At 38.9% G+C, this 27422-nt stretch overlaps 1 protein-coding gene and 1 long non-coding RNA gene across 2 annotated transcripts in view; one reads left to right on the top strand and one right to left on the bottom strand.

The window, feature by feature from the left end:
• The window catches only part of wfdc1 (WAP four-disulfide core domain 1), a 35680-nt gene that overhangs the window by 7034 nt on the left and 1224 nt on the right, over positions 1–27422 (bottom strand). Inside the window, exons 2-5 of the mRNA XM_039763509.1 lie at positions 7612–7807; positions 5705–5788; positions 5274–5414; positions 1241–1291 (exon numbers count right to left, since the gene is read on the bottom strand). Of these exons, the coding sequence (XP_039619443.1) occupies positions 1241–1291; positions 5274–5414; positions 5705–5788; positions 7612–7807 (472 nt within the window). The remainder of the gene's footprint in view (positions 1–1240; positions 1292–5273; positions 5415–5704; positions 5789–7611; positions 7808–27422) is intronic.
• LOC120535575 overlaps positions 12963–27422 on the top strand; it is a 34625-nt gene continuing 20165 nt past the window's right edge. The window contains exons 1-2 of the long non-coding RNA XR_005634922.1: positions 12963–13016; positions 20496–20617. This is a non-coding gene — a long non-coding RNA (uncharacterized LOC120535575). The remainder of the gene's footprint in view (positions 13017–20495; positions 20618–27422) is intronic.

Here is a 27422-nt window from a genome sequence, read left to right as displayed (position 1 = left end):
GTTTATAAATTGAAAACATTTTTCAATTTAAAATGAAAGCCTTAACCCACTTCGTTGCTATCATACTTATTACAGAACACTACAATTACAGCAGTATTCATCCAAATATTACAAATTCTATATTATATCTAGGAAGTGTGCTGATATTATAAAACAATGATGCATATTAGTGTAGCAAATTATTCTACTTTTGTATCCAAATGTTATAATTTCTATGTGTAAAAGTAAATGCCGCCAGCTCACAGCTTCAGGAAACTCAGTTTAACTCTAGTGCGGTCATTATCGTTATGGAGCTTGTATGGTTTCCTCTTTTGGATAAGGTTTTCTTTAAATACCCCAATTTTCTTCCCACATCCCAAAGATTTGGGTTAACATTTTAGTTATAATTCATCAGTTTTGCTACTGTTGTAAACAACAACTTCTCTGCTACATGGGGAATTTCTATATCAATAATAATTTCAGAATGTACCAACACATTCGCCTTAACTCGAGAAGGATTGTCACTGTGATTGTCATGGGGGATGGATGGGTGTCCTGGCTGGCATTGAAGTAAGCTTCTGGCCAGAAAAGGAAGTCATAACAGAAGGACAAGAGGCATCTGCTGACAAAAGTTATATTCTCCAGGTGTACACAAGATGGAAGCATCCCACTCGTCAGTCACCCATACGAATATCTACAGGTCAGACTGGGAAATGTAGCTCTATGGGACAGCCCTGTTGGAGTTCTTCGATGCCACCAGGAGGAACTATAAGGGATTTGTGTGACCTATTTAATAGACTTCCGCCTGACTTTGAAGTGTTTCCAGTGTGCAACAAAAAAGAAGCCAAGTTTCCTGTAAAAGTAGTCAAAGTCGGGAGGACTGTGGATGATGCTTCATGGGAGGTGTGGAAGGAGGAAAGAAATTTATTGTCATGTTGTATTATTGCAGAAGAGAATTGGAAGAACAGTGGAGGCTAAGAATAAATAAATTTGTGTATTTGATGTCAGGATTGTATTGTGTAATGGCATCTGGGGGGTTTGGGTTGCTGTTATGCCCCCTACTGGTCACATCACTTATCTGACATTTCTCCATTGACATCTAACATAAATGTACCCTTTGATATGAGGTAGTGAGAGTCTGCACAATTTTACTCTAAAAACAGGCCTCCCCAATTAAAGCACTGTGTCAGACTCACTAACTAGTGTGCCACCTGTTTTAAGAATTTCATTGCGTAATTGAAATCTACGCATGATATCTTACCTAAATAATCTTTATAATCCTTGAAGTACTTGTGTCGTAAAACACGGCCATCTGTAAATTTATAAAGAAAAAATCAAATTACAAAAAATAAAAACACAAGGCGTACAGTGTATCTTGGCATATTTTGCTTGTCTGTTAGTAATGCTCCATATCCATTGGTAACAAACATACAGTAAGTATGTGAGGTGAACAGGAATGAGTTTACAATTTGCCTTTTGGATGCTCTTGAACCATTCAGCTCAATTACAGGCTGGGATGACTGATGGTCACATCAGTTGATAATACCTGAGTCCATCTGGGCAACATACATAAAGCATGGTGTGAGTGGTGATAAAATGAAAAGAGTTGAGGTGGAAAGAACATAAAGCCTTGGCAGATGATTTATGAATGTGATTTTTGTTTAGAACTGCTGGCATGTTGGGGGGAACAAAGTCAGCATATACTGTGTATACCATCTGGTATTTAATAGCAAACTCTCAAAGGGATTTGCCAAGTTTGACAAACAAAAATTGTAAATGAGGACGCCTTGTAAATTTAATTCAAAAGCCAGGGTTTTACATACAAAAAAATTTCAAAAAATAAATCAAAACAAAATGGATATATTTTTTCTTGACCAGCTATAACTTACTACAAAGACTCAATCATATTATTTTACAACAGTTCTTTGATATTTTGCCATTCAGTGAAGAGCTATGAATACATAGTTACATCTGAAAACAGGAGTTCTTTATATCATGTTTTATGGAAAACATTGGCTGTATTCTCCTGAAAGTTCTTGTTTTATGTTGATTTTTAAAGAAAACTGATTTTTTATGAAAGCATGTTTTCGTTCAGTAAAGAAGCAATGAGCTGCTGCTCTGCAGGTAGCCAATAGGTAACAATTCAAGGATATTCAGTCTTACCAAGTCAGAGAATTAAAATGAGGAAAACAATGTTCCTGAAAACAAATGGACAGACTCCTGGGGCCTCATGTATAAACGGTGCGTACGCACAGAAATATTGCGTAAGAACGTTTCCACGTTCAAAACACGATGTATAAAACCTAAACTTAGCGTAAAGACACGCACATTTCCATGGTACCTCATACCCTGTCATACGCAAGTTCTGTGCTCGGTTTTGCAGACTGGCGGCACCCAGCGTCAAAGTAGTGCTACTGTTCCTGTGTGGTTATTCTTTTTTAGATCTTTTAGATCATCCCTGACGCTGCTTTATAAATACACTGAAATTAACCACATATTGTTCATCAGTTTAATGCATCTAATTGTAATTAACCTGTAACAATATAATGGTCCAGATAATAGCCATAGTATTCCAAATACCATAACTGCTTCAGCGTTGTTACTGTCGATGCACTTTCTTTTTCTTCTTTCATTTGCTCCCGTTAAGGGTTGCCACAGCGGATCATCTTTTTCCATATTACTCTCACTGCACCACTCGGAGTATTTATATCACTGTATTTGAGTGGGGAATCACAGCAGCAGCTAATCGGAAAGAGAATTATCAGGATACAGCATCAAGCACACACTGCCTCAACCACAACAAAATGCTTCAGAGACTTTCCCGTATGGACCTCGCGGTTCAGAGACAGTTTCATCCCAAGAACTTTAAACACAGTCAATCAGTCCATCAAGTGCTCCTTGTAGAACTGTTTGTACTTATAAGTACAATCACCTCACTGTAAACTTGCACTACAGTTATAATATTGCACAACCTGCGCCATTTTATAAAGTGCATATTCACATATGATGATGATATAATTTTTAGGATGAAATGCAGCAAAATATGTTGATTATATTATACAGATAAAACTTTAACTTCATTTAAATAATCTGTATTGTTAATAATTAAACATGTGAGGACACGGTGTCGGAGTGCTAGCTAGTTCACGGATTGATCCTACCTCGTGCTGTATTCTTGCTGGGCTTGCGCGAAACTGGAAGGATAGATGGATAGAATAATTAAACATGTACTACGAAGATATTTCAATGTTCTTTAAAAGTTTCGAAGAATCGTCGTTGTAAGCTTACAGAGGGCTTAACATCTATTACAGAGCTGATTGTGTGGCAATTGGGTATTGGAGAAAGAAAAGTAAGGACAGGAATTGGAGGTTAGTACGTTTGAAAGAGACAGTACTGCTGCAATAATTTCATTGAAGGTCGCGCACAATCACTGCGCCATCGTGTTTCCATGTTTAATAATATGCTTTCATTCCAATCATCATGAAAATGATATCACGTATACATCTCAGTATTTTAATTATTCGGAGAGCTGTAATATTACGAATGTAATGGATCAGTATCATATCGGAGAAAGAGAAAGTGTGGAAGCACATAGTGATTCACACACATAGAGCACATAAAAGATCAAATACAAAACAAAGCATTTAACATGCTACTTTAGTTACGATGGGATTTGAGAAGCTAGTAAATTAAACAATTTTAAGATGAAGTTTATGATGTTCTACTATAATGACAAAATAAACTACGTGATTAAAGTGGAAATTTCGAGATTAAAGATGACATTTCGTGCTTTTTCCCCACTGTGTGCCTTTTTTTTCTCTGTACCCTAATAAGCTTTCATATGACACTCAGATGGTGGACTACGACTTTGATATTTGACAACTTCTTTTTTATTTCGGGCACTGTGTGACTTTGTGAACTTGAGCTTTCGAGTTTGTCTGACACTCTGTCACTCGATCAACTTCCTTTTGTTGATTATACCACTGTTTAAACCAACAAATAGTATGTTTTTCCTTTGCCTCCACTTTGTATTCGCTGAAATTCTTATATTTTCCCCCGTGCTTTTCCCATTGTCTTTTCACAGAAGGTTGAGCTTAAGGGCTATTTAAATTGATTTGCATATTCAAAGAGGCGTAATTCTGGGAGGAGTTGGGGCGGGACAGCAGGCGTGTGCACGAGTGTTACTTTTCATGCTGATCGAGATTTATGTGGCAGAAGAACATGGAAGTTTGCGTACGCACAGATTCCTGCATCTGGATTTTTCTGTGTGTACGCACATTCCTGCTTTTGTGCTTACGCCATGTTATAGTGTGAGTTCTACACAAGGCATTATACATGAGGCCCCTGGACTTTTAAAAAATACTTCCAAAATGACCTTAGTCCTTTACTTTTTCTGTTACTTGCAATATCCTATTTTTTTAAAATAATAACTACCAATGGCCTTTTCAGGCTTTTGCTTTCACTGCTATTTTTTCTGGTGAGAGTTGTGATAGCAACATACTGTGTTGGGCATACTAGGCCATTCAAGGCCTACAAACAGTCTCCAAGTGCTTCTGGGTAATATCCAGGCACTTCTAATCCCTCTGTGAGAAACGGAATTCCTCCAGGGTGTGCTCCTGAGTCTTTTCCCAGTCTATCTTGTTGGGATGTGTCCAGAGGGCATCCTTCCTATGTGCTCAAATCATCCGATTTATGTATTGGATTCTTTCAATCTCAAGAAGCAGCATTTCTCCTTAGAAGCCCATGGATATTGTTAAAAAATTCATCTTGTTCCAGATCCCAACAATCTTCTTCAGAAACCGAATTTCTCAGTCTCATTGTTTTGGCTGAACATCAGAATTAGTGACTATAGGTGAGGATAATCTCAGATTGAAAACTTTGTCCATGAGTTTAGCTCCCGCTTTAACATTCTATTGGAATTTGAAACAGTCTGTGATGCAAATGGAACAATTATCCATATAATTTAAATACTTTTGAGAAAGGTTGTATTTAGCCTCATTTTGCAAATTTTGATGCAGAAAATGCCATCATACATAAACCCCCTCATCCACGCATCCCCCAAAGGACCAAGGCTGCACAGTTACATCACATAGCTAAAACAAAACATATCTCGAACTGATGAACATGAGGGGGTGATTAAGTATTAAAATAACATTTTTATAGCCTTTGCCTTGTTCATGAGGGGTATATTCTAAGGTTTAATGGACGAAATGTTGGAGAAATAAGTGAGAATATATTAAATAAGCCACAGCCTAATTTTAGTTTTTTTAACTAATATCAATTTTCACTTTTACCTGAGTTGCCACGTTGTTTAATACACTGGCCTCTGTTGGGGATTCCAGCCGCCGGGTTGCCAGGGTTGATTATATGGCATTCATACCCTGTTGGGCAGTGCAGAGGTTCATCTCCATCTTCTGTTGTACTGCAAGCTTCCGCTAAAATCAAGAAATGGATGACTTATGGTCATTAATGACATTAGAATTTTTCAGATTTGCACCTTTGTTAACCTTGAAGAATTAACCTGAACATATTTAGTTATTCCTTTCAAATATTTCTGCAGAACATACTGTATCTGTACAACATGTAAGTATTCATCTTAGATAGATAGATAGATAGATAGATAGATAGATAGATAGATAGATAGATAGATAGATAGATAGATAGATAGATAGATACTTTATTAATCCCAAGGGGAAATTCACACTTTTAACTTGACATAACTTACCCTGAAGCACCTCCTCTGGTCCATCCAATAACCATCCATTTCCTCCTAACCATCGAGGCTTGGGTTGAACTAACCAGTCCAGTACTGAGGAACAGAAAAAAAAAATATAATAAACTGCTCAAAAAAATTAAAGGAACACTTTGAAAACACATCAGATCTCAATGGGAAAAAGAAATCCTCCTGGATATCTATATTGATATAGACTGGGTAATGTGTTAGGAATGAAAGGATGCCACATCGTTTGATGGAAATGAAAATGATCAACCTACAGAGCCCTGAATTCAAAGACGCCCCAAAAATCAGAGTGAAAAAATGTGGCAGGCTAGTCCATTTTGCCAAAATTTAATTGCAGCAACTCAAAATTGTATGCAGCACTTTGTATGGCCCCTGTGTTCTTGTATACATGCCTGACAACATCGGTGCATGCTTCTGATGAGATGACAGATGGTGTTGTGGGGGATCTCCTCCCAGATCTGGACCAGGGCATCACTGAGCTCCTGGACAGTCTGAGGTGCAACCTGGTGGCATTGGATGGACCAAAACATAATGTCCCAGAGGTGTTCTATTGGATTTAGGTCAGGAAAGTGTGGTGGCCAGTCAATGGTATCAATTCCTTCATCCTCCAGGAACTGCCTGCATACTCTCACCACATGAGGCCAGGAATTGTCGTGCACCAGGAGCCACTGTACCAGCATAGGGTCTGACAATGGGTCCAAGGATTTCATCCTGATACCTAATGGCAGCCAAGGTGCCTTTGTCAAGCCTGTAGCGGTCTGTGTGACCCTCCATGGATATGCCTCCCCAGACAATCATTAACCCACCACCAAACTGCTCATGCTGAATGATGTTACAGGCAGCATAATGTTCTCCATGGCTTCTCCAGACCCTTTCACTTCTATCACGTGCTCAGGGTGAACCTGCTCTCATCTGTAAAAAGCACAGGGCACCAGTGGTGCATCTGCCAATTCTGGTATTCTATGGCGAATACCAATCGAGCTGCATGCTGCTGGGCAGTGAGCTCAGGGCCCATTAGAGGACATGGGGCCCTTGGGTCACCCTCATGAAGTCTTTCTGGTTGTTTGGTCAGAGACATTCACACCAGTGGCCTGCTGGAGGTCATTTTGTAGGGCTCTGGCAGTGCTCATCCTGTTCCTCCTTGCCCAAAGGAGCAGATACTGGTCCTGCTGATGGGTTATGGACCTTCTATGGCCCTCTCCAGCTCTCCTAGAGTAACTGCTTGTCTCCTAGAATCTCCTCCATGCCCTTGAGACTGTGCAGGGAGACACAGCAAACCTTCTGGCAATGACATGTATTGATGTGCCATCCTGGAGAAGTTGGACTACCTGTGCAACCTCTGTAGGGTCCAGGTATCGCCTCATGCTACCAGTAGTGACACTGACTGTAGCCAAATGCAAAACTAGTGAAGAAACAGTCAGAAAAGATGAGGAGGGAAAAATGTCAGTGGCCTCCACCTGTTAAACCATTCCTGTTTTGGGGGTCATCTCATTGTTGCCCCTCTAGTGCATCTGTTGTTAATTTCATTAACACCACAGCAGCTGAAACTGATTAACAATCCCCCTCTGCTACTTAACTGACCAGATTAATATCCCATAAGTTTCACTGACTTTATGCTATACTCTGATTAAAAAGTGTTCCTTTAATTCTTTTGAGCAGTATATATAATTTATTGGCATATGGCTGTCTCTACCAGACAACCTCAAATAAAAATTAAATGATGTGCTGTCTTATGATTGCTTTGACTGTATAAGTCAAAAGCAATTGTTCATGGGAAGAAAATATTAAAATTAACCCACTGGGGCTATTAAACCTATGTACTAAAAATCAGTTTTTACATTAGTGAAATAAGGAAGTACATTTCCACCACTAGATAAATCTGTTTTACTCACCTGGAGGAGGTTGGACAGACTCTAAACAGGCATAAATACATCCATTGTAGCAACAACGTTTATGCCGTTCACACTCAGAGTCAGATCGGCAGCTGGGCACTTCACATGCCTGCTCTGGGAGCATCTGAGGTGGTGGAGGGCATCTGTCATTCTTTTGAAACTGAGCTGATGGAGACTGGTTGGGGTACTCATAATCCTAAAGAAAATATAAAAAAATATTATGAAAGGAAAAAAATATTAATAACAACACAAGTCTACCCTGTGTGGTTAATTTAATAATTAACCTGTGCTAACTGGCTTTAGGTTTGTTCTGATGAGAAGGTGAAGGTAAAACAAGTTGGGAGATCAGTTAAGAGATTTTAAGAATTAAGGATAACACCTTCCAATTTCTTGCGAAGATCAGATCCTGCACCTCCAATGATTTCAGAACTCTACAATTTGCACTGGTAAGGAAATATGGGAAAAGTAAACACAGGTCGCCAGAGGACACAAAAAGATAATGAGATGCTAATGCTGAAGTGCAGAGATAAATGTATAGAAGTAGGACTGGTGCACAACTCACAAAAGGGATGATGTCATCAGAAAACTACACTCTGGCTTTTAGCCAAAATGGAGAAATGGAAAGGACTGTGATAGAAGACTGTCAAATCTAGGTTACATCATTAGAAGCTTGAATAACTACACATCTGAATTGTATCATAATTCTGAGGATGACTCCTGTGAAATTTCAAATCCATTAGATCTTAGAATTTTGAAAAATTTTGTTTCAAATGTCACCAGGAGCTTTATAAGCAGAAATGAACCTTCCTTCTGAACTATCGAGAGCTGGTGGAGATTTTACTGTTAGGTTCCATACTAATTTCGGTGGTAGGTTTCTGATAATTGGCCAGAAGACTGACTCCATTCTGTCTTTATACCAATCTTGAAAAAAACACACTTTACATATTGTCAGTCAGTAAGCAAGCTATTATTGTGAATTGTTCTCGAGCATATTGCACCAATCACAGAACAGGAACAGGATGAAGAACAGGTGAGCTTCAAGAAGGATGTTCATCCTAGACATCAAGTGTTCGGCCTTCATTTGATTATGGGAAAGACCTGACATTACAATCAACCCCTTTATAAGGCATTTACTGATTACAAATAGTCAACTCTGTGAATCATCATAATCTGTGGAAAGTATTGGGCCAGGTGAGTGGGAGTAATGGGATCATCAGGGTCATCATAAGCCTTTACATAAAAAGCAAGCATCCATTACAGTCAAGAATGTTCTCTAAGATTCCACATCTGGCATGGTTGTCTGATTAATATTTTTGTTCCAATTTGTACAATGAGATGGCAATGAGTAATTTCATAGATGAATTGGCTTGGACTAGATTTCTAATAAGTGGTCGTAACATTAAAAATCTTTATTATGATACCAGCCTTAGTGTAGCATCACCAGGGGGACTGCAACAAGTACTTGAAAAAGTGGATAAATCTGTACAGTTAAGGGATACATTAGATTGTTTAACCAAATATGAAATGACTGGGCACAGACTATGGCCATCACGACAAGAGACTTACATACATTAGCTTGGCAGTTTTTTTTTGTTTTAAATAAGGGTTTAAAAGCTGGACTTTGAAGAGAGATAAATTCAGAAAGATTGACGCTTTTTAGATGAAGAAATTTAATCGACAGAACACGGGTCAAATGTCTTAATGCTAGGAGAACTCCAAACAATGCATGAATGGATTAAAATCATTGCCCACCATAATCCAGAGTTTCTTGAGCCATATTACTAAAGTGCTGAAGCTATCGGGATTCATTCCACAAGGCATAGTGGAAGTAAAGAGATCAAAAGGCAGGCAGAGACAGAAGTGCACAGTGAAAGGACTTCTTTATATTGTTTTTGAATTAGATTTTTTGAGCATTTGATTATTGTGTATATGTGGCATGTGTAAACATCAGAGTATATGTTTATGAGCACTTAATCCCAAGTAACACAACCTGTGCCATTATAAGCTCTTATGCCCAGAAGCTCAATTGAATTTCAATGTACTAACTAACTGTTGTAAAAGTAATACACTCAATGTAAACAATTAAATATTGCACAGGAAGTTTTAGAATGGTATCCACGGAATATTGAACATTATATTTGTTACTGTATATTTCATCCATTTTTGTTTATGTTAATATAGTGAATTATGTTAGAAGTTTCATATTACTTATGTATTTTATTAGTTTGTAGTATTGTTTAGTTTCTTTGTGTATAAGAAACCTTTATTATGTGTCTTCTGTTTTGTAAGTGGTTTTCCAATAGGTGCAACCACCTGCCTATTACCACCAGGGACTGTCCTCAACTCTATAAAGATGAGGTATTGCCACAGTTCCTGGTGGTTCATTTGAAGGTGCTAGAGAGTGATGAATTACAGTGATCTACTTTTATTGTGACTTTTTCAGATTTTCATATCATTCTCTGTTTTTATTGGGACTTTGGTAGCATTTGAATACCTTATTGTTTTGGACAAATACTATTGCCTTTGTGCTCCATGGAACTTCATTGTTAGTGAATAGCATTTTTGTGAAAAGGCCCTTTTTTATCTAGCCAGGATTTCCCTCTCTAGTGTGCATTTTTGGAAATGCTTTTTTGGCATGCATTCTTTGAGTCCCAGATCATAACAATATTAAGTGGCCATTAGTGGAAAAAATAGGAATAGTCTTAGTGAGTTTATCTGTTTGACCTATAGTTGGCTAAAGGTAAAAATTCTGAATTGATTGGTTTGTGTTCAATATTAGCATTGTCTTGAAAACCTTTAATGTAAGTTGACAGATCTACCCCATTCTTTCTTTCAGACAGTGTATTGAATGACCTTGTGACTGACATATTTCTTTACCAGTGGTTTTTAAACTTTTTTTTTCTTGCAACCCAATTTTGCCTATTGCATGTCTTCTCAACCCTTAATCACCATGGAACAGTGGCAGATCATCATGCCATGCACTCGAACATCATTCTTCACCTTTGGAAAAATACCGACAAACATTGTCCGGGAGTGGGTACACCCCTTGCAGGATCACTGCTGATCAACATCTGTAGATGTAGGTACAGATGTATGGTGAGGGTGGTTCCCCTTCGCCACTGTACATCATGTGGAGGATTTCCCCCATCAAGAATTGCCACCAAATGTCATCTGAGGGAGCAAGGGGGGGTCCCCTTTGAAGAATCGCCAGCAAATAAAGTTCTGGAGGGGCAGTTATTTTGCTCTAGCCATGCAGACAGTAAGCCATCAAAAGCCTTTCTGCAAACCATATTTCATAACTCAGTTACATATACCCATAGTTTAAGAAACACTGCTATATACTATAAATTTGAATCCTTCAATAAATATAGTTGGTGATTATTGATAAAAGTAATGTTAAATTTGGACTATTGTCACAGAAATTACTGGGGCTGCAAAGACTCTAGCATGTGCTCTAAAGATTATTAGAGACATAAACTACAAAAAAATTAAAACTGTTTTTGCATTCTGTTTTGTATTTTTAAAATTCATAATCTAGACATATTATTACTTCTTCACACATTTTCATTTACCACCATTGGTCTATTTTTGAAATGACTGTACTAATTTTTTCCTAGTATCTCCCAGAACCTCCAAACTTCTAGCCTTTAGTTTCCCAGCTCATGTCTGCACCTCCTGTAAATGACATTGTTACTTAATTTGGTATAAATATAACAATCTGTTTTCTAATTCTATTTAAGATAATACTACTTTTCCAGGATTTGTCATTTGTGAAGATTTTATATTTTGCTGAAAAAGCAGGTTTCCATGTAAAGAAGTTCAGCAGATTTGTAAATGTTGATTGCTTAATGATATCCAAATTAGTGACCTTAAAACAATCTTTTATTTGTGACTGAAATTCTGAAGAGCAGCACAAAAATGCTCCTGATGTAGATAGATGCAGTCCTTAATCCAGTCAGACAATTTGATGAAGGTTTTATTGCCCTGGACTTGCAATAAAGCTGCCAGCTCAGTTTCTGCCTGGTATTCTTCACTGTGTGTCCTTCAGCAAATCATTATCCTGCCTGAATGTGTCCTGATCTTGTAGGTCACCTTAGCTACAGCTAAATCTAAAATAATTATATCTGCTAGGAAGACTGAGTAACTACTGCACACTAGATCTGAATTTCTAAACCATACAAAAAGATTCTGATCCCTTATTATAAGATAATATTGTGTCAAAATTTGTCCTCTCTTTTTGGGCAGTTGACATACTTGAAATACTTCAGAATTTCAAAGTTATATTGCATTGGTTAACCTCATCCATTATAATAGCTGTGTATTTCAGGTATACAGGCTCATACTTGCTGACTGTAGTAAAAAGTGGTAATTAAGTAATTCCAACAGTATGTAAAAAGTTGGTATTTGACATACTAACATTATCAACAGTGTGCATCAATATTCACTCTTTCCATTTGTCTGTGGCATCACCTGACTGATCCATCCTATTCATTATGAGTCTATCAATATGGAAAGCTGTCTCCTATATGTCTGGACCTTGCTGTACATGCATGTAATATCCCGTGTAGTGGGAAAATGACCCCAATCTACACTCTGGGCATGTGATAGATCATGAGCCAAACAGGATCAGCGGAGAGAAGAGACACAGAACAAAACTGACAGGTGAAAGGTGTGACTTTATTTTCACAAAGTGCTATACAACAAAATCACAGCAGTGTCAGATGGGCTTTGTGTCACAGTCCTTAAACACTGACACTCCATCAAAAGAAAAACAAAGGAAAGAAAAACAAATGTGTATTTACAATACATCTAGTGCACTTCCACAGTCCTCTATACAAATCTGCACACGACCACACCAAAAATCAAGGCAGCCTTCCTTTTTTATCCCTAGCTCAGGAAGCTCCTCAACAGGGGGAAAAATAAAGTAAAAAATGCACAAAGAAAAACAAACAAAAAATAAACCGAGTTTGTTTAAACAAAAAGAAAAAAAAACCAACTGGACCAACCCCTAAAGAAAAACTATCCCATACCTACACCAAAATTATTACTCGAAGATATATACGTCCAATAAAAAAATATATTTACAAAGCCGTCAAGTAACACAACTGCTCCTTCAACAGCTCAGCATTATTTAACCATACCTCGCCTTTAGATCCATTGGCCACCACTGTTGGTCGGCAACTCCTTAACTACAACCGTCAACATTATCCATCCAAACTGCCACCCCCGTCTTCCCCACGCACCTATTCAGGTAGACGCTGGCACGTGCACGTTGACGCCACGCGCCGTGACACGCCCCAATCAGCTTCCTATTTAAAATCGAACCCCTGCTGGTCGCCCGCGCAAGTCTTCCCGGATGGTCAAAGTGTATGTTGAGGTCGAGCACACCAGTTGCCAACTCGCCAGTAAGTAAACATCATTTATTTAGCATATGGGATACTCACCTCTAACTCGGCCTCAGTTACAAAGGGGAATGCCGCATTCTAAACGGCATGCAATGAGCGGGCCGCGTGGACACCAACGTGCGAAAGTGAACACTCACGGAGGAGCCCGTACTGGCCATAATACTGGCTCCACGCGTGCCTCACAGCGTGCACCCGCTGAGACGTCCCGTGGCAACTCCTTTAACACACAAATAATAAGCGCCCGTCCTTTACACGGACGTACTTTTACAAAAATGTTCGGTTAAGTGTTACGTTTAACTTAAATTTGTAATGCACGGAGTTGCGTATTACCATAGTGTAACACTCGCTAATTTCATACTAGGCCTATATACTATGGCACAGTTCATCCGGTCTGTTACAAGCTGCAGAAACTGAAGTTTGGGCAAGTAGATGACTACGGAAGCTCTGAAGTGAAAAAAATTATGGGATAACCCTTATCTCGTACGTATGTGAAAATATCTCGTATGTACGAGATACTTTCACGTATGTACGCAATACTTTCACATACATACAAGATAAACTTAGATTAAAATATTACAAAAGTGTGATTCGGGGCTTTCTAATTACAACCTTACCAAGGCCATGGCGCTTCAGTTTGACGTCACTTCCAGCACTTGTAGCGTGGTGATATAAAAAAGCAGGCGGATGGGCTTTTATTTATTAAAGGAGTGTGGGATGGTTAGAGATGGGTTTAACAGCATGCAATACCTATGTCAGGTAATGCTCAGAACGTCAGTCACGAAATGCCCATCACATACCCCGTTTCACTATGGTTAAGATTAAGCTTGTGGAAGAGAAAGGGTTTAGTTACGTGCTTTATGTTTACAGGTATTCGTCTGCACGCTCGTACGGAGCAACTGAAGAGATATGGTGTTTTTTTCTTCTGGGAAACAATTTGGTGCATACAACTTAATATCTCGTGCCCACCACTTACCATAGCCTGCGCACCATGTACTTTAAAGTCGCACCTGCCAATACTGCGTGTGCGCCGCATTCTTTCAGATGAGCACCAAATGCCATCGCGTGCTACTGTACATCATTTTCTGGAAACAGGACATATCACTGAACAGTCTGATGTTTTCCGCATACAGTTACAGTCCACAGAAATGGATATTGGCAAGTTTATAAAAGCAGGCTATGCATTCAAGCCCAGATCGTTAAATCCGCGAAGCAGCACCGCTAACCAATGCACTAATTTATAGTAAAAGGAAAGTAAATTAGTTAGCCATTTACTTAATAGCCCGCAGCTTGTTATTCACACAAGTTACGAAAGGAATTCATATTTCACGTATTTAGTGCATGTGAAGTTTACCCAGTCCAATGTGGGTTTGCTAATTTAATGCACTGGTAAACCTGGCACACTCAATCGCTTATCTACACCAATGAACTGTGGGATTTAACATGCGTCTAAAGTGTTAAATCCAAATCAGGCCACTTTAACTCCTGCCGTTTTCAGACAAAAAATGTACCCTTGTTAAAACGCCAAACTTGAATATTCTAGTAAAATCCACTGGCAAACCTGACACACTGAGTCAACCATTGCACTGTGCAAAACGAACTGCAGTCTTTAAAAGTATAGCAGAGATCTAAATTGTGTTGCTGCCATTTTTATTGTCACGTTTTTGACAGGATGGATCACCAAGTTAAATTGCAGGTAATACTTGCTTAGCCCAAATGTAGGTACACTTGGTATATTAATTGGCTAACTTATGATGTCATCGTGTTTACGGTAATGGGAAAAAGAAAAGACACCTTCTTTCAGTTTTATTACATATCAGAGGCACGGATGGTTATTTAACCTAATTGCCCCTTAAACGACAGAGTCTGACTTGTTGCTCATATGGGAATGTGTAAACTTTGCTAGAAAAAAAGGACTTGTATCCGCATTTGGTTGTCAAAATTTAACTGTAGTCTCTCTTGTCACAGAACTGTTAAATTAAAGTGAGCCAAAGTGATTTAACAATTTAGAGTGTGACTTCAATATTAGTCATTCTAGTGCCATTTATATGAAGACAGATGTATGCCAAATTTACCAGTCAATTTGACTATTCTACCCGGGTTGGTCTAGGCCCACGGTTTTCAAACTTTTTTGAACAAGTACCACTGCGCGAGGACCAGTAAACTGAATTCCCACTGTCAATGAATTGTTAATTTACGCCCGTGTTGTTTTGAAGAATAAGTCACTATAATAACTATGACTATAATTATGATGTTAAAGTGATATTAAACTAATTAAAGAATCGTTTTAAAAAAGTGCAAGGTGTATAAACAGGTAAAACGACTGAAAAGTCATATGCATGGTTATTTGACAGCAGATTCTCGCTCACAAAAAGAATTTTAATAACTTTGTTCACATGCAAAATACATTATCACTTGTAAGGTTACTCACTCTTACTGCCATGCTTAGTGCGAAACGTGCGCTTTTTATGCCATCACGTCCTGGATCCGTGGAGAAAATGTGCTTACCGAGACCACCATATCGTATTCCAAATACAAACAATTTCTTGGTTTCGTCTTTATGCTTGTCATGGAAGAAAAGGCCTTTTTGCATAGATACATCGAGCTGAAGGGTAGCAGAGCTGTAATCGCCTTAGCACCGAGTTCATCATGCTCTTTCCTCACTTGACTCCAGAATTCTGTCACTGATTTTTCTTTGAACATTTATTGGAAATGCTGATTATCTGTCATATCTATAAATATGTCTTGCTGCTGGATGGAAAGATCGGTACTCATAATGTTCTCCATATTAAACGGCGATGTAATCCAGCGCTTTTCAACGTCGCTTCTTGATGTCAAGAATTGAAAATATGATACAAATTCCAAATAGAGCTTCTTCAGATGGTTGGTAAAAACTTTCTGTGTTTCCCTTGAATCGACAGCAGCGTTCATTGCTAGAAATTCCGAGAGAATCGGAAACATTTCCAAATTTCCATTTGCGACCGATTCATCCAGAAATAGAGTTTCTTATGAAAAGCTGAAACTTTCTCTTCCATTGTAAAAATGTTGTGTCCGTATCCCTGGAGAGACACGTTCAGTTTTTTAAAATTTTTTAAACACGTCTGCAAGGTAACCAAGGCAGCAAACCCATGACTCATCTTCAAACTTCTCTGCAAGGGATGACGAATCTTTCAGGAAGAAATACACTTCATCATGGAGCTCAAAAATCCTCATCAGAACTTTTCCTCTTGAAAGCCATCGAATTTCTGTATGAAAAAGCAACGTCTTATGGTCAGAACCTATTTCTTGGCAGAATTGACGGAACAACCGCGCATTCAAAGGGCGACTCTTGATGTAATTAATAATTTTTACGTGCAAAATCTCACTCATTCTGTTCGATGCCAGCGCATGTCTATGCAGGATGCAATGAGAGGAAACTATCAAATTATTTTGTTGCTTTGCTCTCGCAATGAAATCAGCTGTTCTTCCTGTCATTGCTGCTGCTCCATCTGAGCAAATTGCAACACACAAAAACCAAAGAATATCATGTTCGGGGAAGAAATCATCGATATGTTTGAAAATTTCCTCACCAGTTGTTCTCTCAGGTAAAGGTCGACAAAGCAAAATATGTTCGATAATATCTTCAGAATCTGGAACACAAACAAAAACGACCAACTGGGCTTCGCCTGAAATATCTGTGCTTTCATCCAACTGCATCGAAAACTCCTTAGCTGCAATTATCTTGTCAACCACCTGTTGTATCAAATCCTCCGACATATCTTTAATTCTCCTTTGCATGGTGTTATCAGAACATGGGATACTTTTCAAAACGCTGGCCATTTTGTTGTTGAAAATGATTGATACGATTTCTATTGCCGTAGGAAGCACACGTTTCAGAACGACAGTATGGGGTTTATTTTGTTTTGCCGCTAGCAGTGACAGAGCATATGATGCCTGCAAACACTTGTCAGGCACACTTGTTTTTCTGAACACTGTCTGCCGCTTCAAAAATTCGTCTTTACTCCTGACAAAAAACGACAACGGCTTTCTGTTGTGATCTTTGTGCTTAGTTGTAAAGTGTTGCTGAAGTAAGGATGGCTTCATACACTGGTTAGACAGTACCTCATTGCAGATAACGCACACAGGCTGCTGATGAGTGTCGCTTTCAATGTAATAAAACCCCCATTGCAAATAGTTTTCGCTGTACTTGCAATTTGGTTGGGCTGTCTTTATTTTCTTTTTTGGTGGTTCTTTCGGTGTATCTCGTCGCTCAGCATTTGGCAGAAGTGTTGTTTCGGTAGCACCGGAAACTTTACTGTTCGAACCGCCTCTTTGTGGTTCTGGCACAGATGTTGCCACTTTTCTGATAACGAATTTGTCCATCTTGAAAGAACTGCACACGACACAACACAGTAAAATGGGTAAACGGCGCGTAAATCACTTTCCTTGAGACAAACCATAAATCGAACTGAAGAAATGAGACTGCTGAGAAGCCAGTTGTTAATTCCCCCCAAATTCTTTCGTTTGTCCAAAGAAACAGACACGAAAAGGTCATTTTGCAATCCACTTTGAGAAAGGGTAGACATGAGATAAGACCTGCGAGGGTTTAAGCTTGGGCACCTGGGGCATAATAATCCATTTGCTCCAACTTCTGGTGATTCACCGGCTGGACAAAACTTGTCTATTTCTGTGCTATTCCAATTTCGGACCAAAGACTTGAGTAGGTAACGGGTTTTACAGTAGTATACTTATACTATATATGATTATATGCAACATATTGGCATTCTAGCAACATCGATTCGTGGAAAATAAAGGACCACACGAGTACCACTTGGCATGACTTGTAGTACTACCAGTGGTACGCGTACCAGAGTTTGAAAACCGTGGTCATAGACCATCTCAAATATCTCCAGATATTTTGTGGCAGGTAAATCAAGTGCAACTTTCAATTCAGAAAAATCCAGTGTATAAATACTAGAGGGATGGCTGCCATTATGTTTGAGACAAACCGTGCTAAATCAGCCACTACCAAAATGCATTTTGATGCCTGACCATCTCATATTGAACATTAGAGAGTACCATTAAAACTGTTTCCACATATTGCCTGGTAAATAAATCAAATTCATCTTAAGATGGTCTGTAGTGTATACATATTAGGAGAGGGCTTTCTTAATCAAATACTTGCTTAGACTTCTCTGGTGACTACTGAACAGCATAATTGAGTTATAGAGGTCATCCCTCTGAGGCACCTACAAAATTCACATGTACATTTTAAGTTTGTTTCTGATCATCTGAAGTCTAGCCTGTATGTCACTTATGAGGACAGAGAGAAAACTGAAAACCAAATGGCTGCTAAATTAAATGAAAATCTATCATAAGAGACAGATTTGTAGTTTGACTATAAGACAAAGATTGGAGTGGAAGATGTAATTATCTTTCAACTCCACAATGCATAATTTTACCTGGATAAAGCTGGTGGCACTGTGATGATTATGTTTTTTGGTCTCTCCAGGGCCATCAGTACCATCCTGCCATCCCTGTTTAGGGATAAGCTCAGAGATATGCAGATGAATTAGTGTATGCTGTCTGTGATAATGTACTGTCTGTCGGACAGACTGCAGTTTGTGACACTCAAGGACTGTGTCTCTGATGTGGCCCACAATGAGCAGTTCTGTCTATTTTTCTTTTCGCTCTGTACACCTCAGACTACAAATACTGTACCAGATCATGTCACTTCAAGAAATTCTCAGATGATTCTGCACTTATGGGGTATATTGATAAGGGGGATGAAACAGAATATAGGAGTCATGTTGAGAATCTTTTTTGTTGTTGTAGAAAGATTTGTCTGCAGCTTAACATTAGCAGAAGAAAAGAACAGATTATTGACTTTTTCTGCTTGAAAGAGCCTCAATGTTGGGTCACTATTCGGGGAGTGGTTTTAGAGGTGGGGCATTTCTAAAGGGGGTCCACATCAATGATAGATTGGACTGGTCTCATAACACAAAGGAACTATATAAGAAGGGACAGAGCAGGGTCTAAAGTCGTGCCATATCAGTTAATATTGATACAATGCATAAAATGGCCTTTACTGTTCTGTTCATAACTATACAGAAGTTCTTGTGTGTCTGCATACCCAGGATAGGAAATAATAAAGTTAATTTGTTCTGTCTGTCTATCAGCTTTGTATTATGTCATTACAGCCATCTTTCTGGTATCAAACATGGCAGGATCTAATGAAATAAGTCTGTCGCAGTCCATGTTAGGGAAAGGTGGCAAATTACTAGACTATTTTCAAAATAAGTGTTGCAGCCTTTGTTGCTGTGATTGTTACAGGACATGCAGATGCATTTTCGCTTTCTTTATATAGCATATATTAAGTATACTGAAACTGCATGCACAGATCTACAAACATATGTGACAGCCTTGATGTCAATAACCCATGTATTCACTTGAACTTTATAGTAGCAAAGCATACAGTTTTTGCACTTTGTGGACTCAAGTTTGTAGCTCTTGAAGCGACTTGCGTAATGGTAATGTTGAGTCACTAAAGCTGCCATATATAGTAGATGCAGCATAACCAGGAATGTTCAACTCTACTGAGACAGAAACAGAAACAATTAAAAACAATTTGTCTGCTGTGTCACAAAATGATGTGATGGCAATTGAGATTTAAAGAAATAATATCTCCTGTCTGTGTGAAACGATGGGATTGTTTGATGCAGAGATTACAAAAGTATGAAGTTTTAAAATGAAATATGAATGATGTATAAAATGAAGTATAGAGTATTAATCAAAATCAAAGTCACCACCCAGATGGAACTGGTGCTTACTTAGATCCAGTGAAAAGTGGAAAAGAAAAGCCAAACTTTAAAGTTTAAAGTCAATGTTAAAATGTGAAGTAAATAGTATTAGATCACAAAAGAGTGATGCCCTAACTCTAGTGCCATGACATTGAAACACTGAAAATAAGTAATAAGGTAACGGGTAAGACCATCAAAATTACTTGATTCAATTTTTTCCCATCCCCTATTGTGCAAGCCTTTCATTCCAACACCAACCACCACATTTATTTCTATAGCACATTTTCATACATAGAATGTACTGTCGCTCAAAGTGCATTACTAGATGTAAAGCATCAAAAGATTTGGAAGCGGCAACAAATCTCACAAATCTCTTACATTGAATTAAAATGGAAGAAGAGAAACTTGTCTTCATACACAATAATGAAACATTACAGAACAAATAAAGACACGGTGTGATGAAATGTTCAAGATATAATCACTATTAAAGGTTCCATATAAAGAAAACTGACAAACATACACATTCCATGCATATACAATATGCACACAACATACCGAATGTGTGCATATTTATTTGTCAGTTTGTAAAAGGAGGAAACCTTTCTGTTCTGTAAACATATTATTTATAAAGACTGTATGTCTGTACTGGAGATCTGCCAGATCTTTGATTTTGAAAATTGATTTGTCCCACTCTGTGTTTCAGATGAAATTAAGCAGAGGTCTGACTGAAGATGAATTACATATGATGAGCAAAGACTTCAAGTGTGGAGTGACATGAAAAGCACCTGCTATCTCAGGCCAGTTCTCATATCTGGAATTTACATCGTGAGTGAATTCCACTAATGCAGATCTTTGGACAGCCATGTTAGTCTTGGTTAAACAGACCAAAAAAAACCAAATCTCTGACATGTTATTTTTCAAAAATGAACAATAAGACTGCTGGAGTAATGGCACCTAAATGATAAAATAAATATATCCAGTAAATAAATTAGAACATCTGCCCTATCATGCTGATGCCACATCTGCACACTAAAGCCAGGCCTAAGGACCAGGGGCCTCATGTATAAACTGAGTGTATTCACAAAAATGTTGTGTATGCCCATTTCCACAAACACTTCAGATGCATAAAAACAAAATAAAATTTGGTGTAAAGTTACACACATTTTCACAGCAGCCTCACACCGTGCGTATGCAAGTTTTTGCTCGGTTTTGCAAATGGGCGGCACCCAGTAATAATAATAATAATACATTTTATTTATATAGCGCCTTTCCCATGCTCAAGGTGCTTTACAGAGTTTAAAAAAGAACAGCAGGGTGTACAGTATATAGCATTGTACTAAACCAGATAAATAAATAAAGAAGAGTAACAGTAAATTCAGAGAAAAGCCTAACAGACAACATAATTGATAGTCTAGCATATACACACAGGTTACATGAGCATCTTGACAGAGAGGTAAACTGAGAGAAGGGTAGTAAAGTCAGGTAGAGCTGAAAGCCTTCCTGAACAGATGAGTTTTGAGTTGTTTTTTAAAAGAATTCATGGAGTCAGCTGAACTGATTAATTTCAATAGGTTATTCCAGAGTCTGGGTGCTATACAGCTGAAGGCCCTGTCACCCATGGAGTGTAGATTAGTGTGGGGCACAACAAGATTTCCAGAATCAGAGGACCTTAGTGGGCGGACAGGCACATAGTGATGGAGAAGGTCACTGATGTAGTTTGGCGCAAGGTCGTTTAAGGCTTTGTAGGTTATTAGTAGAATTTTATATTCAATTCTGTAAGACACGGGGAGCCAGTGAAGGCGGAGCAGGATTGGTGTTAGGTGTTCACTACTGCTGGTTCAAGTAAGGACTCTTGCAGCCGAGTTTTGAACAAGTTGGAGCTGTGATATAAGATTAGAAGGGGCACCTGCCAGTAGGGAATTACAATAATCGATGCGGGATGTGATAAAAGCATGGACAAGTTTCTCAGCATTAGAAAAGGAGAGTAAGGAGAGAACACGGGATATGTTATGGAGATGAAAGTAAGAAAGTTTCTTAATGTGATTTATGTGAGTGGAATAAGAAAGGGAGGAATCAAAAATGACACCAAGATTCTTTGCAGTGGAGGCAGGTCTGATGAGATCACCACTAAGATGGACTGGGAAAGAGCTCAATTTATTAAGTTGCACTTTAGTCCCAATTTGCAGGAGTTCAGTTATGTTGCAGTTTAATTTTAAAGAGTTCTGCTCTATCCAGGTATTCATTTTACCAAGGCAGGTTGTGAGCTGAGAAAGCTCTGATGAAGTTCCACTTTTAACATTGAAATAGAGTTGAGTATCGTCTGCATAAAAATGATAACCCAGTCCAAAGCTACAAATAATATGGCCAAGGTGAAGCATATAAATACAGAAGAGAAGAGGGCCCAGGATAGATCCCTGAGGAACTCCTTGTGTGACTGGCGCTGAGCTGGATCTGTTGTTGCCAAGACTAACACATTCTTGCCTATCAGTCAGAAAGGACTTGAACCACTGGAGGGCAGTGCCAGAGATACCCAGCATGTTCTCCATTCTGGACAGTAGAATGTCATGTCTGGCAGTGTCAAATTCTGCACTGAGGTCTAATAGAATTAATATGCTGGTTTGTTCAGAGTCTGCTGCCATAAGCAAATCATTGGTTACCTGTAGCAGAGCAGTGTCAAAGCAGTGCTACTGTTTTTGTGTGGTCTCCCTTTTTTTAGGGATTTATCAAATACACCAAAGTTAACTACATACGGTGCATCCAGAAAGTATTCACAGCGCATCATTTTTTCCACATTTTGTTATGTTTCAGCCTTATTCCAAAATGGATTAAATTCATTTTTTTTCCTCAGAATTCTACACACAACACCCCATAATGACAATGTGAAAAAAGTTTACTTGAGGTTTTTGCAAATTTATTAAAAATAAAAAAATGAGAAATCACATGTACATAAGTATTCACAGCCTTTGCAATGAAGCTCAAAATTAAGCTCAGGTGCATCCTGTTTCCCCTGATCATCTTTGAGATGTTTCTGCAGCTTAATTGGAGTCCACCTGTGGTAAATTCAGTTGATTGGATATGATTTGGAGAGGCACACACCTGTCTATATAAGGTCCCACAGTTGACAGTTCATGTCAGAGCACAAATCAAACATGAAGTCAAAGGAATTGTCTGTAGACCTCCGAGACAGGATTGTCTCGAGGAACAAATCTAGGGAAGGTTACAGAAAAATTTCTGCTGCTTTGAAGGTCCCAATGAGCACAGTGGCCTCCATCATCCGTAAGTGGAAGAAGTTCAAAACCACCAGGACTCTTCCTAGAGCTGGCCAGCCATCTAAACTGAGCGATCGAGAGAGAAGGGCCTTAGTCAGGAAGGTGACTAAGAACCTGATGGTCACTCTGTCAGAGCTCCAGAGGCCCTCTGAGGAGAGAGGAGAACCTTCCAGAAAAACAACCATCTCTGCAGTAATCCACCAATCAGGCCTGTATGGTAGAGTGGCCAGATGGAAGCCACTCCTTAGTAAAAGGCACATGGCGGCCCGCCTGAAGTTTGCCAAAAGGCACCTCAAGGATTCTCAGACCATGAGAAACAAAATTCTCTGGTCTGATGAGACAAAGATTGAACTCTTTTGTGTGAATGCCAGGCGTCACATTTGGAGGAAACCAGGCACCTCTCATCACCAGGCCAATGCCATCCCTACAGTGAAGCATGATGGTAGCAGCATCATGCTGTGGGGATGTTTTTCAGCGGCAGGAACTAGGAGACTAGTCCGGATAAAGGGAATGATGACTGCAGCAATGTACAGAGACATCCTGGATGAAAACCTGCTCCAGAGCGCTCTTGACCTCTTGACTTGACTGGGGTGACAGTTCATCTTTCAGCAGGACAACGGCCCTAAGCACACAGCCAAGATATCAAAGGAGTGGCTTCAGGACAACTCTGTAAATGTCCTTGAGTGGCCCAGCCAGAGCCCAGACTTGAATCCGATTGAACATCTCTGGAGAGCTCTTAAAATGGCTGTGCACCAACGCTTCCCATCCAACCTGATGGAGCTTGAGAGGTGCTGCAAAGTGGAATGGGCGAAACTGGCCAAGGACAGGTGTGCCAAGCTTGTGGCATCATATTCAAAAAGACTTGAGGCTGTAATTGCTGCCAAAGGTGCATGGACAAAGTATTGAGCAAAGGCTGTGAATACTTATGTACATGTGATTTCTCAGTTTTTTTATTTTTAATAAATTTGCAAAAACCTCAAGTAAACTTTTTTCACGTTGAAATTATGGGGTGTTGTGTGTAGAATTCTGAGGAAAAAAATGAATTTAATCCATTTTGGAATAAGGCTGTAACATAACAAAATGTGGAAAAAGTGATGCGCTGTGAATACTTTCCGGATGCACTGTATTGTTTACAAATTTAATCAACTTGATTGCAATCATTCTGTAATAATATAATGGTGCATGGAATGGCCAAGCTATCCCAACTACCACAGCTTGCTTTAGTGTTGTTGGAATATATCATAAATGGAAGAATTAGAAGAGAATGCTTATTTAGAGATGATGATGAAAGGCTTCTAAGTTGATTTTGATTTCCAAGAGCTATCCTCTTAGCAGTGTGTGCTGAACTGGTACCAGCTTTACAAAGGCAGACTTTGAAGAATTATTCTGTACCTGTTCCTTTCCAAGTTCTGTCCACCCTCGGATTTTTAGCCACAGGTGATTTTAAACATGAACTTCCTGACCAATCATTTATTTCACAGACATCACTGAGCCAAGCCGTGCCAGCTGTATAGGATCTGCTTTTCATACAGATATATAAGATTTACTTATACTGTGGTTGAACTGGAAAGCACAATTCACAGCAACATCTGATTGTCCAAATGTAATCGAAGCAGTCAACTGCACGCACATTGCTATTGCAATGGCGCCAGACAAGTTACATCAGCCAGGGATGAATCATCCCAAGAATGAACTGGAATTACATCTTCTGTAGCAGGACAGCCTATAAAAACGCCAACTCCGCACAGTCGTAGGTGTTTTTTCCAAACTAGGCTGACCCGCCTTTTAAGGCGACCGACTTTTAAGTTGACCACTTCTTAAGGCAATTCAATATATAGATCAATTTGATATTTTATACAAACTCATTAATTTGGTTATATTTCATTTGAGCGGTATTACTTTAATACTCGTAGTTTCTGTTATTTTTATGATGAAATTTAAACTTTTTTTCTATATTGGGTTCAACCCTGATATTTACTACGCGGTGAGGCATTTGTACTCCATCAACATTAATTATTTCCAGAGACATAATTTTGTCTATTTTTCCAGCACATCGCGCACAAAAGCAAGGGAATGATGGGAGCACCAGAACTCTGCTCACATCATGTCGCTTCGTACCTCAAGCTGCAAGTAGTAAGTCTGTGATAAGTGGAATACCTTCGCTTTCCACTCCGGGACAGAAGGACAATCCCGACCACTTTTATATAGTAAGAAAAAAGAAGAAGATATCGCACAGTCTGGAGTAGAAAATCATCTTTTACCTGGAAAAATGAAACTACAAATCCCATCGTGCATTGCAAAATGGACGGGGCGTGTGTGAAACTCTGCGCCTGCGTAGCACTCACGGGACAGAAGGACAATCCCGACCGCTTTTATATAGAAGGATACTGCTGCAAAAGGTAAGCAGTCCTTTTAAGCATGACGAGTCACCTCAAAGAGCTATGTAAAGAGCAGTGAATCGATCTATTGTGGCGCTTGGTGCTGACTCTACACTATAAAGGTGCCTTCAGATAATTAATTGCTCATGTAAATAGAAAGCATTTCCACTCTATTAATGGGCTGCTCTATAGTCCACAGAAAGTGTGTTTCATTGTGCAGGCATGTAGCATTCTGCATAATGTGGTACACAATAGTGGCTTGCCCATTTCCAAAAAGATGCGGTATGGTGAATCTGACCCTGACCACCAAATGATCAGCCAAATTGGACAGTGTTATAAGTTCATTTGAATGTAATTAGCAGAATGTAAAAACAGGTAATGGGATGCAGCATTTATTTTATAACCAATTAATTTAATTTGTGGTCAATATTACTTAGTATGGCCCTTATATTCTTTATTTCATTGGCCACATCTCTTAAAGCACCCACAATTGCATTTTGTGACTCCAGAAAAGCATCTGACAGCACACAGCCAGCTGGTTGCCTGGCAGTTTCCGAGGCAGAACTGTGTGAGCAACCAGAACCTGAAGATGTGCTGGACAAAGCAACACAATCATCGCATCCTTGGCATATGGGTCAGCTTTTGAAATGTTGTCAGAAACGGAATAAATAGAGGAATAGTTTGCTGCAAACGGCCTTTTCACAGCGAATTTGATACCTGACCACTTCTTTTTTATTTTGGGCACTGTGTGACTTTTTGAACTTGAACTTACGAGTGTCTCGACCATGCTGGATAACTCGGTAACTTCCTTTTGTTTCTTATGCCACTGCTTAGGCCAACAAATAATATGTTTTTTCTTGCCTCCACCTCACATTCACTGAAATTCTTTTTTGAATGTGCTTTTTCCATTCTTTTTTAACAAAGCACTCAACAGAAGGGGCTATTTATAATGATTTGCATATTTAAACATGCAAATTTCAGGGAGGAGTCAGGCTGGGGCTGTAGGTGTGTGTATGTGCGTTAAACTTCATGTTCTTTGGGATTTATAAAGGGGAAGTGCGTGGAACTTGGCATACGCACAGTTTAATGCAACTAGATATTTTTGTGTGTACACACATTTCCAGTTTTGTCCGTACACCATGTTTTTGTGTGAATTCTGCGCATGGCATTATACATGAGGCCAGAGGTGCTCAAGGATCACAACCACTTGCATTCTCTCCAATATGTTAATCTAATTAAACTATTAAAACTGTACAGATGTGGACAAGTAGTATCTATTAGTGTGTTTATTCTGTGCTTCTGATGAGTATTTATTCTTTAAAGAAATTCTGATAGATTCTTCATCTAATGCGGGATCAGGATAGCGAGAGACTTTCTAAGCAATAGGGGTATAAGGCAGAAGATGACCCTAGAAGTCATTTCAGTCCATCCCACTATCTCAGACCACACAAGGTCTCTTTTGATTTGCCTTTTAACCTAACGGCATATCTTTGAACCGTAGGATAAAACTGGAGTTCAGACAAGCCTGTGGAGAATATTCATTCCACACCTACCCGTGCTACTCAGTCACTGACTGCCATTCACACCCAAATAAAACTTGATCACCATCACAAGGCACTTTACAGCTACAGAGCCATACTGCATTTGCTTCAATTTCCATACTCTCTCTCTCTCTCTCTCTCTCTCTCTCTCTCTCTCTCTCTCTCTCTCTCTCTCTCTCTCTCTCTCTCTCTCTCTCTCTCTCTATATATATATAGATATAGCTATATATATAGATATAGATATAGATATAGATATAGATATAGATATAGATATATATATATATATATATATATATATATATATAGAGTAGAAGTAGACATAGTACACAGTTGAAAGACAAGAACGTTAAGTGATTTGTTCAATTTCAGACTCAGTGGTGGAGACTAATTAAGCAAACATGTGCTTTAATGTCAGATCCAGGGTTCTTTCTGGGTTTGAATA

The sequence above is a fragment of the Polypterus senegalus genome, chromosome 9 (genome assembly GCF_016835505.1).
Source record: "Polypterus senegalus isolate Bchr_013 chromosome 9, ASM1683550v1, whole genome shotgun sequence".
Classification (NCBI taxonomy): Eukaryota; Metazoa; Chordata; class Cladistia; order Polypteriformes; family Polypteridae; genus Polypterus; species Polypterus senegalus.
This window is presented reverse-complemented; position numbering and strand designations above follow the sequence as displayed.